The following is a 14,085-nucleotide window of genomic DNA, read 5'->3' on the forward strand; positions in this document are numbered from 1 at the left end:
GGCAATGAAATTGCAAAAGGAAGGTCTCGCTGTAGCCAGACAGCAACTGGCTGCAGCGAAACATATGGTGGAAGCCTCAGCCAAAGCCATTACATCGGCAGTTTGCATCAGGCGACACTCCTGGCTCAGGTCGACGGCACTGCACCAAGACACCAAGACCTTTATCGAGGACTTACCCTTCGAGGGTGACGGGCTCTTCAGCACTACGACCGACACGGCGCTGCAAGAGTTTGACAAGAGTGTCAAGACATCCAGAAACTTGGGGGTCCAACCTTCCTCCAAGTCTCCGAAGTCAAAACAATGGTCCAAACCTTGGACCAAGAAGCCCTATCAGAAGTTCTCCCCTGAGCAGTGGCGTCCTCGCTCGCAGCAACCTGAACGGCCACCCTACTCCGGCAACGGCAGAAACCGTTATGGGGGCCAGCCTTCTAATAAATCTAAGGGGGCTCGGCCACAGAAGCAGGGGGTTTGACTTCCCGCAAGCACGCGTCATCGCCCCCACTGTCGACCATTCCATTCGCCTACGCCCTTTCCTGCCTGCCTGGGAGTTGATCTCCACAGACAGGTGGGCTCTGTCCATTATTCAAGAGGGCTACAAGATAGAGTTTATCCAGACCCCAAACCAGTCCGTGGTAGTTACCACTCCCCCTTCCCCACCTCTGCTGGCGGAGGTGAGCAACCTCCTACAGAAACAAGCCATAGAGGTTGTTCCACCGGAGACCAGGGTGGGAGGTTTCTACTCCCGCTACTTTCTGGTTCCCAAAAGGGACGGGGGTCTACGGCCTATCATGGACTTGCGGGGTCTGAACAAATTCATTCTATACCAGAAGTTCAGAATGGCTACACTGCAAACGATCCTGCCCCTCATCAATCAGGGGGATTGGATGGCGACCCTGGACCTCAGGGATGCTTACTTTCATGTCAGCATCCATCCCGCGTTCAGGCGTTTCCTACGATTTGCAGTGGGTGCTCGTCACTTCCAATTCAGGGCCCTGCCGTTTGGACTGTCTACTGCTCCTCGGGTGTTCACGAAGCTGATGAGTGTGGTGGCTGCTCATCTTCGCCTTCAGGGAGTCGTTGTTTTTCCGTACATCGACGACTGGCTTCTTGTAGCGAAGTCGAGGGAGAGTTTAACTTCTCACATCGCCATTACTCTGCGTCTTCTCGGCACCCTGGGGTTGCAGGTCAACGTGGAGAAGTCTCATCTCACCCCGTCAAAGACAGTTCAATTCATAGGGGCTCTGTTGGACACGGATCAGCACAGAGCGTTTCTTCCCGCTCAGAGAGCAAGGGACATCATGACTCTGGTACAGCTTCTCCAAAGGCGACAATGGGGCACAGCACAACAGATCCAGCGGATGCTGGGACTGATGGCTGCGACGACGAGCGTGCTGCGCTTTGCAAGGCTGCACATGAGGGGCCTACAGCTATGGTTCTTGCGCCATTTTCGCCCCCTCAGAGACTCACCTCGGAAGAGGTTCACCATCCCATCCGAGGCTCTTCAATCCCTGCAATGGTGGGGGTCGGAGAGCAACATCTGCCAAGGGGCTCCCTTTCATCTACCAACCCCTTCCGTGACCATCGCCACCGATGCTTCCATGTGGGGGTGGGGAGCTCATCTGGAGGACTTATGTGTGGGGGGCAAGTGGCCACTAAAACTCGGCCAGTACCACATAAATTACCTGGAACTGCTGGCGGTCCACTTTGCCCTTCGATCCTTCCGCCCTCTGTTAGCGGGGAAGACCGTGGCATTACTGACGGACAACACCACTGCCATGTGTTATATAAACAGGCAGGGAGGGACAGTGTCTCGCAGGCTATGCTCACTGGCATTAGATCTCTGGAGGGAGTGCCTCCAGTGGGACATTTTTGTGAAGGCTACGCATCTGCCTGGGGTCCTCAACGTACAGGCGGACTCTCTCAGCAGGGGTGCAGCATCCCCACACGAATGGGAACTGCAGTGGAAGTTCCTGGAACCAGTATTCCAACTTTGGGGCTATCCGCAGCTAGATGTTTTCGCCACAGCGTGGAACAAGAAGTGCCCCTTGTTCTGTGCCAGGGGGGGTGCGGACCCGACTTCCCTGGGAGACGGACTCCTTTTTCAGTGGGAGGGTTGGTTCCTGTACATGTTCCCACCCTTACCTCTGCTGACGAGAGTGGTCCACAAGTTAGTGCAGGAGAGACCACGATGCATTCTGGTGACCCCGTGGTGGCCCCGTCAGAGCTGGTTCCCGATTCTGCTCCAGCAGTCGAAGGGGATCTTTTACCAGTTCCCGGCGGAACCGGACCTGTTGTCGGCCCAGGGCGGACACGTGCTCCATCACAACGTGCCGCACCTGAAGCTGACAGCGTGGTTCATCGACCACTAGACTTTTCCACCAGGGTTCAGCAGGTGCTCCAGAGTAGCAGGAAACCTTCCACCCGTGCCTCTTATGAGAGGAAGTGGAAGAAGTTCAGTGACTTCATGGCTGACTCTCTTGTGCCACCCAACTCGGTTGGACTCCCGGCAATTTTTGAGTTTCTTTTGTCTTTGATCGATGAGGGGTTAGTTTTTTCCTCCATCAAGGTTTATTTGGCAGCTATTTCTGCCTTCCATGTTTCGGTCGAGGGTTACTCTGTTTTTGCACACCCGCATTCCAAAAGATTTTTAAAGGGCCTGTTCCGGCTTCATCCCCCCTCTAGATCCCCTCCACAGTTGTGGGACCTGACTTTGGTTTTGGACAAGTTAACTCGCCGTCCCTTTGAACCCATGGCAACATGTTCCCTGCAGCTCTTGTCCTGGAAGACTGCATTTTTAGTTGCCATCACGTCAGCACGTCGTGCGGGGGAGCTCACAGCGATGCGGTGTGACTACCCATACCTTGCCTTTAGGGAGGCCGGAGTTTCTTTGGCCCCGGACATTACTTTTCTCCCGAAAGTGGTTTCCCAGTTTCACCTTAACTTAGAAGTTTGGTTACCCACTTTTTACCCTAGTCCTTCCTCGGACGAGGAACGGAGGCTACATGCACTGGATGTTAAGCGTGCCCTCCTATTTTATTTAAACCGTTCAAGGGGTTTTCGTAAGGATAACCAGCTTTTTGTCTCCTACTCTGCCCCCAAGTTAGGGTCCAAGATTTCGTCTCAAAGACTTTCCAAGTGGCTTACTGAGACGATCAAACTTTGTTATCTGTTGGCTAAAAAGCCGTTACCTGGACCTGTGCGTGGACACTCCACTAGGGCGATGGCCACGTCGGTGGCATTCCTGAAAGGTGTGTCCCTTTCTGATGTCTGCAAGGCGGCTACCTGGTCTTCTCCGCATGCCTTCATGAAGCACTACGCGCTGGACGTGCATGCTCAGCAGAGGACTCGGTTGGGAGCTGCGGTGCTACAGGCTGTGTCTTCAGGCTGACCGTCTTCCCGCCTCCAGGTATGCTTTGCTTGCTAATCTCCCATGAGTGTGAAGCACAGAGACCACGAAGAAGATAGACAGGTTGCTTACCTGTAACTGTAGATCTTCGAGTGGTCATCTGTGCATTCACACTACCCGCCCTCCTTCCCCGCTGCTGACGGTCTCTCTCTCTCCAGAAAGGGGCTTTCAGCGGTCAGGGAGGAACTGGCGGGATTGCCGCGCGGGCGCCGGTGGGCATGCGCAGTGGGTCGCCTGCGCATGCTTGGTGGCGCCGAGCGCGAAAAAATCCCGGGCTTTTGCAGATACCGATTCGGGGATCGGCGCAGGCGCACTATCCCATGAGTGTGAATGCACAGATGACCACTCGAAGATCTACAGTTACAGGTAAGCAACCTGTCTTTTCTTTAGCTTCTACATCCTAGTTATATCCAAGGCAGCCCGTTTGTCCATAACTTATCTTTTAGTGGCATCATACATTTCTTAATCAAAGTTCCTTATTCAGCCATTCACCAAAACGGAAGAAAAGATCCAAAATCCTTTTTACGGATTGTTTTCCAACACCAGATCTTGACATGGGCCACCTCCTCAACCACCCAAAAAAAAGTTCTTTGCCATCTCCCCTTCTCCAGTTGATCTTGTTGACGGTCAGCATTCGGTGAAGAATTAAAACTGCGTCAGAGGGGGCCATTTTCTTTTCTCTTTGTTTGTTTTGCATAATCACTGTTTTCCCTTCTGTTTTCACTGCCACTGATTCACTCTTTATAATGCAAGGCTCCTATGGATTTGCCATTTCATTAGCTGTTAGATCCTCTTCGCTCAAATAGTTAGCTGTAAACATGAAGTAATCTTTAAGATGCTGCTTAAGAGAAATAAAATCCTCCTTTAAAGATCTGAAAATTGCATTGGTATCTTTTCCATGTGCCATCTCATTAAATGATGCCATTTTAAAATTCAACTTGTGCATAAGTTCAGTCTCTCAAATCAGGTTATTTTTCACTTCTCTCTTGTAAATTCTTGTTCTACAGCAACTTTAACAGAGCTTGTTAAGAGACATTCTTTCAGTTACAAACAGATAAAGGAGACAGAACTTTCTGCGTTTCCCTTTTATAGTCAGATCATTTTGCAGATTCTTGATAATCTTTGTATTATATGTCCAATTAAAGTCCGGGTCAATTTTATTGTTTATATTCCAGCCAGTTTGAGTAATTAAGACTGCTCATCATGTTGCCGGACCTTTTGAAGTAATCCATGAGCTAGGCTATTGACAGTATGTTAAGTGGCCCTTCTGGGGGTAGAGTTGGAAAAGATAAAACACCTACTTATTAGGCAGAGCTGTCACTTTTGATGTGGAGGAATGTTGCTTTAAAGAGCGTACTGTAGAAAAAGAAAGCCAAAGCGTTCGGGAGTCTTTCTTTCTTTGCTGATTTCAGCATTCAAAGCCATGGAGCTTCGGGAAGCATGACAGGTCTCGGGGGCCATTGCCTTTGGCCCCCTCCACCCACCTGTGGAACTCCCATGCCAAAGAGAAGGCTCAACAAGCCTCCCCTTTTGGGGGTATCACTTCTGTGATACTCCTCCAACGACTAGAATCAGAATGGCTGCAGAGAGCGTCCGCAAGCAACCTGAAGCCAAGATGACAGATCCCGGAAGTCCCATCCAGGAATCTTTAAGTGATACTTAGGATTTTCATAATATCCTCATTTTATGGGATGGCATGTTCTGTTTAGTTTAGAACTAAAGAGAACTAGAAAGAAAAAATGTCTGTTTTATTGAACCAATAAGCCATTTTTAATGTTGTAAATTTTCAAACTAATTTTTTCACCTAACACAACAAAACTAAAATTTAGAGGCTTTGTTATATTTATTATTTATTTTTTTCATATTTATATCCCGCCCTCCCCACCAAGGCAGGCTCAGGGCAGCTAACAACATTATAATAGCAACAATAAACAATAAAAGCAATTACAATAATAGTTCCGTTAAAAAGTTAAAACTGTTTAAACTATTTAAATTATTAATATAAATTTTAAAACAGCAGTTATGGTGCTAAAATTCATGCCATACATATATGGCCAGTTTGATAACAGAAGAGGCACATGCAAATTATATGACTTAGACAGCAACAATAAACAATAAAAGCAATTACAATAATAGTTCAGTTAAAAAGTTAAAACAGTTTAAACAATTTAAATTATTAATATAAATTTTAAAACAGCAGTTATGGTGCTAAAATTCATGCCATACATATATGGCCAGTTTGATAACAGAAGAGGCACATGCAAATTTGAATGTTCAGAGATGATGAAAATAAGGGATATATTATCATCGACTTCTTTGTTTCTGTAGAGGTTTAGAGTAAGAATACAACTTACATTTTAAAGAGAAGTATGGTTAATTAATTTGTTTTTATTTTCTGGAATCTTTTACATTTTTTGTGTTTCTCTTAGGTACCATCTTTACCACTGGGCCACTAGACAGAGAATTCAACTTTCATTACTGGCTTACAGTGCTAGCCGTTGATCTAGGATCTGTTCCTCTATCTTCTGTAACTGAAATTTACATAGAAGTCACTGACATAAATGACAACCCACCCCAGATGTCCAGTCCTATCTTTTATTCTTCTGTTATGGAAAATTCACCACCCAACACTTCCATCCTACAAGTTGAAGCAACTGACCCAGATTTTAGTTCCCAAGGGAAGCTGACCTTCCACATCATCAGTGGAAACCATCAAGGATTCTTTGCCATTAATCCTGTCACAGGTAAGGAACAAAGTTTATTTATTTATCCAGGACATTTTTATGCCTGCTTCTCCAGTCCTGCTCAAGGCAGCAAGTTCTGCTTGAAAAAATGCAGATTGTATGTTTATTATTTAAACCCTTCCCAGTTCACATGTCCCCACTGGTGAAAAAGGTGGAGTATAGATGAAGTAAAAATAAATATAGTATAAATGAAATAAAAATAAAATATAGAGACTGCTGTCTAACCTCTGCTGCCCAACATTTCTGAAATCTGAATTTCAAAGTTCTGTCTTTGTTCATAAGACGGTAATCGCAAAGTCAATGACAAAAAAAAAAAGTGCACATTTTTTCTTATTTTGACATTACAGGTTTTGATGAGTGAAAGAGGGAAGCACAGGAAAATATAAAATTAGCAATCAGAATTCTTCATGCTATAGCTATAGTGTCAAAATTCCTCATTGACACTGGAAGTCATGATGTGAATATATATTTCAGGATATTAGAAAGAAATGGGGAAAGGAAGCTATGGGACAGTGTTGTCTTGTCCTGTTCCATCACATTTTTTCTCCTCTGCTCCTTTTTTTCTTTCTTTAGTTTCTATACACTCTAATGTCTTATGTAACAAGAGATCAGAGGGGGGAAATGTGAAATCAGATTTGCACTAATTTTTTGTTGCCTCCTCTGCCTCATAAATAGGTGAAGCCAGGCCTGTAGCCAGAAAATTTTAGATGAGGGGCCAAGGGGATAAAAACTTCGGTGAAGTGGGGGCCGTGGGGTGGGCGGGTGAGAAGGGGGCGGGCAACTGAGAAGGGCAGGTGAGGAAGGTGGCGGGTGACTGAGAAAGCACTTGGTGAGCAAGAAAGGTGGTGGGTGAGGAAGGTGGTGGGTGGGTGAGAAAGGTTGCAGGTGGCCATGGAAGGTGGCAGGCAGGCAGGCGAAGAAGGTGGCAGGCAACCAAGGAAGGCAGAAAGAGGGCAAGGAAGGCAGGCAAGGAGGGCGGTGGGTGGGCAAGGAAGGTGGCGGGCAGGAGAGAAAGGCAGGTCAGGAAGGTGCCAGGTGACTGAGAAAGGCAGCTGGCAACTGAGAAAGGTAATAGGTAGTAGAGAAAGGCAGGCAGGAAAGGCGGCGGGTGGCCAAGGAAAGTGACAGAAGGGCGAGAAAGGCAGCGGGCAGGAGAGAAAGGCAGGCAAGGAAGGCAGTGGGCAGGCAAGGAAAGCAGTGGGCGAGCAGTGGAGGGGCTGGAAAGGTAAAGCAGGGGGAAGATTAGTGAAGGCTGTACCCCCCCACCCCCCTGTAGCTACGGGCCTGGGTGAGGCCGTGAGAGAGGGTTGCCAGCTCCGACTCAGGAAATATCTGGGGACTTTGGGGGTGGAGCCAGGAACAAGGTTGTGACAAGCACAACTGAACTCCAAAGGGAGTGCTGGTCATCATATTTAAAGGGACCACACTCCTTTTAAATGCCTTCCCTTCTTTGGTATAATAGTGGGTTTGATATTGTTCCATTTTTACACTGACTTCTAAATCTTACATTATTATGGTTATATTTTGATATTGGTTTTTAATCTGTCTAGACTGTTTTGTGCTGGTTACGTACTGTAATAATGCAATGATGATGATGATACATTGAAGAGGCGAATGAGTAGTGAACATCAGCTCTTTATTAGGTACAGCATTAGGTAGGCTGCACTTCAAGACAGCTGGGGACTGGTAACCCCTAGGATCACCCAGTCTCAGTCAATCTGGTACTGTTCTTAATCATTCTTGGCAGTCACCTTGCTGTTGTGAAAGAAAGTATGCATCTAAACATGAGCTGAATATCTTTTAGCTGCCATACAACAGGGGCAGACTAGCCCTTGGAAACTTTCCAACACAGTTCCCAGTGGGCTGCTGCCCTGGAGGGCTACTGGTAGCCAAGAGCAAGCTGAGCCACATGGCTCCTGCATTGCTGGCAACATGGCAGGGTCCACTTAGCCAGGCAAAGGGCTAGGGGTGCCTGCCGAACCCCGCTCCTCTGCCCCCCATCGATGTATTTCTGTGCACGAAGCATGCTCAGCGTCCCAATGTCATCACAATGATGTCACGATGACATCACAGCCACACACCCCCGACTTTGCTGAGGCCCCCCAAGTAACTCTGCATGGGGGATCCATGGCTGTTCAGCCAGCTCAGCAAATGGGGCTGTTGAGTGGGGGAAAGGGGGAGAAGGAGATCCCTGCCTACACCTGGAATGCCCCCCAAATCTCCCCCACTAGATGGATGAGGGGATCTGGCCACCCTAGGTCCAGCTCTGAGTGCCAGAACTGCAAATAGAACAAAATATTAGGACATTGTACAGAATGCCTCTTTTCACTGCTACCCCTCTATGGCATGATTGCAGGCAGCTGAAACTCTGGAATCTGTAGTTTTAGTAATGAAGACAAATGATTAATAGCTATATCCTCTACTGCCCACCTTTCCCAACACAGTATTGAATCCTCCCTTACAGTTTTATGTGCTGCAATATCTCTTAAAGCTTAAAGTATATATAAAAGTATATATAACTCTTAAAGTATATATAACTCAAATTGATAAGGAGCAAATTGCTGCTCTCTAGATAACCAGTGGTATATCATACTGCAGATATATTAGCTTCACAAAGCTGTAAACTTAGGGCAGACCTGGAAAAAAACGTTCTGAGCCTTTAGCAGAATTAATAGGATGTTATTTACCTGAATATGTTATTTACCTGATGCCGTGAAAAGCTTCACCTGCCCATTTCCATTAACTAAACCTCCATTAAAGGGGCAAGTATTTATTCTCCAGGCTTGTTGGCAACCCTAACTAAACACAGAGGTTTGGAGCTATTTTTTCCATTTTAGGTTTTGTTCTCTAATTCCCTAGGTCTGTTCTCCTATACTAATGCTAAACTTTTTATAAACTTTAGATTTTAATGAATCTCTAGCAAAGTGAGATAAATTTCTCAAATACGCAGTGAAGAAGCTGGATGGGTATTCTCTAGTATAAGAATGACCTCTGGCCATCTTCCTTCTCTCTTCCCCCAACCACCCCTGCAATTAATTGAATACCTGAGCTCTTCTCAGATCCTCCATTTGTAAAGGAATTCAGGATCCTACATTTCTATTTTTGCTTTTTTGTCTTTCTCCCACCTGTTTAGAAGCCTTTCAGGAACCATGCACATAATTATTACTATGCACTAATGAGCTGTGGTTTCTCTGCAAACCTCTCCATTGTGAGCAAAATATTAAACCACTGAAAATCCTATGATATGTAACCTACTTGAACATTTGGCATTTAAAATCTGGTTCAATTAAAAACCATAAATTAAACAACTCAAAGCATATATGCAGTCTATTTATATGTAGGTGTTCGCTGTTTCAACTTTCCAGATCCTGCCACTCCAATATACCCCTAGGGCTCACAGCATAGTTTCCAGCTAGAGTCCTGCTTTTATGTTACACTCATGCCAGCTCTTCACGCTTTCACTGTTTATTATCTTTCTGTGCTTCATATGGTAGTAAAAGTCCATCTAAGGTGATCAATTTTCATAGTCTTTTAACTTAAATAATTCATTTAAAAAGGTATACATTTTTCAAACAAAAAAGAAAGAAAAGCAATCACTGCTCAGGACAGACAAAAAAGGAAACCCTTCTTATTTACAAACATAGAAACAAAATTACCCCTCCCCAAAAAAGTAAAATACAAAAATAGACAATGATAACTCAAATTATTGAAAGAGGGCTTAATATTTAATACATTTTTCAATTTATCTTACATGATATAGCTATGAGAGGAAGTCACTGATGCCACAACATTTAAAACATTTCTTTGTATACTTTATACTTAATTCCTTTTCCATAATTTGAGGAGGGGCTTGGATAGATGTTGAATACCTTTTGGATTTGTATATGAAATAAAATCATGCCACATTTCAAATCTGACATTTTAACTTTACCTTTGACTACTCTGATATGTCAATTTTTCTGCTATAGATATTTGCCATAACTTGGAATACCAACAATGTAATGTTACACTCACACCAGCTGTTCACTCTTTTACTGTTTAGTATCTTTCTATGTTTCATATGGTGATAAAAGTCCATCTAATGTGATTCTATTTCATACTCTTTTAACTTAAATAATTCATGAATTTAGTGTAATGATTATCATGGGCTGGATTCAGATAGGCAGCTCGCCATGGCGGCCTCTTGGCTTAAAAAATAGCTGGCGCAGTTTGAAGTGCCCCACCACAAGCAGACAGTGCACACCTGGCTGCCAAGAGAGGCACAGGCTGCACACACCCTGGTGGAGTGGTCACACTGTTCATGCACTTGGAAGGGGCTTGCATGGTGAGAGATCCTAGGGGTATTCTGGGGTGGCAGGATCTAGAAAGCTTCAGCAGTTTGCCACCAGGAAGTACCTAATGGCTTTTTTGAGGCGGAGTAAAGCTGCAGGAAAATGAGGTAGGGGTGGCTGAGTTGGGCCAAATTGCCCATCTAAATGCAGTCATAGTTTTGCAGTGTGGTTAAGCAGAGTCCTTGGGGATGAGTTTGAATGACAAGAGCAGCAGCACTCACAAGGAATGCTCTTTTGGAAGCTTGGGTTTCTGACATATCTAGTGTAGCAGGCAACTATCAACACCCTGTAAATTCCCCCTGCTTTACAATCTCTGTTCCCTTGAGCTCTATTTATCACATGGTTTGTTTTTCTCAGTGTTCACAAAGGAGGTTAACACTTAGCCTTTTGTCTGTCTTTTGTCTCCATTCTGGCTCTGTCATTTCTGGCTTAGGTAATTTTCCAGGTTATTAAAATCCTATTGGTATTGAATGTGAACCATGTCCTAAACGTGGTATTCTGGGTCTGAAATTGGTCCAGTCCCACAAGGCAGTTAATGTTGCCAGCCTCCAGGTGGGGCCTGGCGATCTCCTGCTTTTACAACTGATCTCCAGCTGGCAGAGATCAGCTCTTCTGGAGAAAATGTTGCTTTGAAGGGTGGACTCTATGGCATTGTACCGTGCTGAGGTGCCTCTCCTTCTCAGACCCCACCCTCTCTCAGATCCACCCCCAAAGTCACCAGGTATTTTCCAACACATGCCTGGCAACCCTAGCAGTACTACTCTATGGGATGTACTGTTATAGACTTCATGCAGTGCACAATGTAGATGAAATAAGATGTATTATAATGGAAGTATGACCGAGGCTTTTTTTGAGCTGGAATGCACCAGAATGCCATTCTGGCTGGCATGGGCAGTGTTCCAGCTTAGCCCAGGCAGCTTCAGGGTTGGCGAGGTCAGGGGGTCCAGCTGCACTTGTGTGGCAGCCTCCCAATGTCCCACTGTTTGGCAGGGGTCAGGGGTCCCAGCCGTGCTAGCACATCAGTCTCCCAACGACGGTGGGGTTCAGAAGACCAAGCTGTGCTGAGTTGAGGTGAGTTGCTCCCTTTCTTTCTTTCTTTCTTTCTTTCTTTCTTTCTTTCTTTCTTTCTTTCTTTCTTTCTTTCTTTCTTTCTTTCTTTCTTTCTTTCTTTCTTTCTTTCTCTATTTGTTTCCAACTCTCTCCCCCACCTCCCTTTCATTCATTCATTCATTCTTTATTTCTGTCAGTCTTTCTTTTTCCCTATTTGCTTTATTTCCCACTCCCTCACTCTTTCTTTCTGTCAATATTTATTTTTCCTTATTTGCTTTATTTCCCACTCCCCCTCTTCCTTCCTTCCCTGAGTGGTGAACATTGTCTTCTGAAGGACTGCTGCTGTGGTATGTAGGTGCCTTTGAAGGTCTGGTGGGAGCAGCTGCAGTTTCAGAAGGGAGGGAGGGAGGGAAGGGCGGCAAGTGGGGGGCAGGAACCTGCTACCACCAGTTCCACTTTCACTTGATTATCCCAGCTGGTGTGGCCTAATATGCTAATGAGTGTGTGGCCTAATATGCTAATAAGTTAATATGCTAATATTAGGGGGTGTGGTCTAGTATGCTGATGAGTTCCTGCTGGGCTTTTTCTACCAAAAAAGCCCTGAGTATGACTGTATTAGGGATATAGGTTGAGATATATGTGGCTAGCCCACTGATTTTGAGTTTGCAACTCTGAATAACATAAGGGAGAAGACAGATGCACCATGTTGATTTCAAGCAATGAATTTGCTTCCTACTTCTGGCTTCTTAGAAAACATGCATGGACATGAGGCGATAATAAGGTAGCAGAGAAACGTAAAATGGACTGCACCACTCAAGGGCTGCAGGTAGTGGGTTCCAGCTGTGAAGCTGCATCACATACAAAGAGGGATGCTAGTACAACAGGGAGAAAGAGACTATTCCATTTTGTTGCTTGTTGTGTTGGCAAGATACATTCAAAAATGTGATCCTCCATAAGAGAGTGGCAAAGGTCCTTCTATCACCTCTGTTCTTGGCTATCTCATTGTCCTACATGTTTGAACCAGGCCTAAGTGAGGACACATAGATTCCACCACAAGTTTCTCCATGGTTGGAGCCAGTACTAGGTATGGCTGGTCACCTACCAAGGTCCAGAACATTTAAAGCTCCATCAAGAAAATTGACATAAGTGGAAAAGGATTAGTGGGCCATATATGAAATTATACTACGTCCTATAGCCCTTTGTGAAAGCTACCATAGGAAGTTCTAGAGTGTGCCTTCATTTCAATCAAAATGTCTGCCAAGTCAGAAGGTGTTTGTACTGCCTGGCAGAGTTGTCAGCCCACATGTAAAGTGTGGATGTACTCCTAATTATACTAGAATCTTCTCAGGTGACATGTTCTACCTACTGCCCAACATTTCTCAAGGTTAGAGTTGTATGGATTTGATTATGCTGAGAATAAAGAAGTGATGGTAGCACTGGACAAGGACTAGGGACTAGCAGACCTGGCCTTGTAGCCATCAGGAGCTCAGGGAGGGGGACAGAGGGGGCAGCCATCACTGACAGTGTGATGCTACTTCCAGGGAAAATCCAGGTGTGATGTCACACCTCTCTAGGAATCACCAGACACTCTGTGATTTTATCATAAATGTCACACCATCACTGACATTCATTTTTTAAAAATTCTGCTGGCTGCTGGGTTGCCAATGGGAAAGTCCTACTCGAGGCAAGAACTCTTTCATCCCCAAAGGGAACATGACAACCCTAACAGGGACTGGAGTGGTGTCTCAAAGGCATTCTTAAAAGCCCTGGAGGACATGGAGGAGTGACCACGTAACTTCTAGCTTTTTAGGCCTGTTCCCATGGGATTTGCCAAAAGAACCAGCTGTTGGGCTGTAATTTTAAACCTTAAGTGTATGGTTACAAGAAGTTTAAATTATCTGTGTTGAGAACTATGACAGTAACATGATTGGCAGGTAAACTAATTTTGCTAAAATTTCCTCAGTTACATGCCAGGTGAGCTCCTTATCAGATCATCTTGATGTTTCCTCATGAAGTTTGTTTCCAGCATACCACCATGCCAAGCAGCTTTGGACTTGTGGAATTTTTGCAGTGCTAAAGACAAGTAGCCCAGTTCCTAGCTGGTTCTGCTCAGTCCAGGAATTAAGTAACTTCACATATAGAAGATGCAGTATCCACTGAAGTCATGGTTAGGCCATTAAACGGATTGGCTTGTACTGCAAAGCATGGAATTGCTTGCAATTCATTTCCCCTCAGTGTTGGTACACCTGAATTAATATTTTAATTAATCAACATTTAATAGAATATATAGCCTGCTTTTTACAACTGCATGAGTTAGTACTGCATGACTGGCCAGAATTCACCCATCAAGTCTCTCAAATCCTAGTCAGATACACTAACTAGTGCACCACACTTCTGTCACCACTAGGGTGGCCAGACCGTCCCGGTCTCCCGGGACATTCCCGGATCTGGCCACCCAATCCCGGATCCCGGGCTGCCTATACCGGGACCATTAAAGGTCCCGGTTTAGGCAGCCCCGGAGCCGGTGGGCCGCGGGCGCGGGCGGGGAAGGAGG

The 14,085-nt window shown here is 45.5% G+C and overlaps 1 protein-coding gene across 1 annotated transcript in view; it reads left to right on the top strand.

Moving 5' to 3' along the window:
• The window catches only part of FAT2 (FAT atypical cadherin 2), a 166,282-nt gene that overhangs the window by 43,880 nt on the left and 108,317 nt on the right, over positions 1 to 14,085 (top strand). The window contains exon 3 of the mRNA XM_060240289.1: positions 5,836 to 6,150. Within this exon, the coding sequence (XP_060096272.1) occupies positions 5,836 to 6,150 (315 nt within the window). The remainder of the gene's footprint in view (positions 1 to 5,835; positions 6,151 to 14,085) is intronic.

The sequence above is a fragment of the Heteronotia binoei genome, chromosome 5, assembly GCF_032191835.1.
Source record: "Heteronotia binoei isolate CCM8104 ecotype False Entrance Well chromosome 5, APGP_CSIRO_Hbin_v1, whole genome shotgun sequence".
In the NCBI taxonomy this organism is placed as follows: domain Eukaryota; kingdom Metazoa; phylum Chordata; class Lepidosauria; order Squamata; family Gekkonidae; genus Heteronotia; species Heteronotia binoei.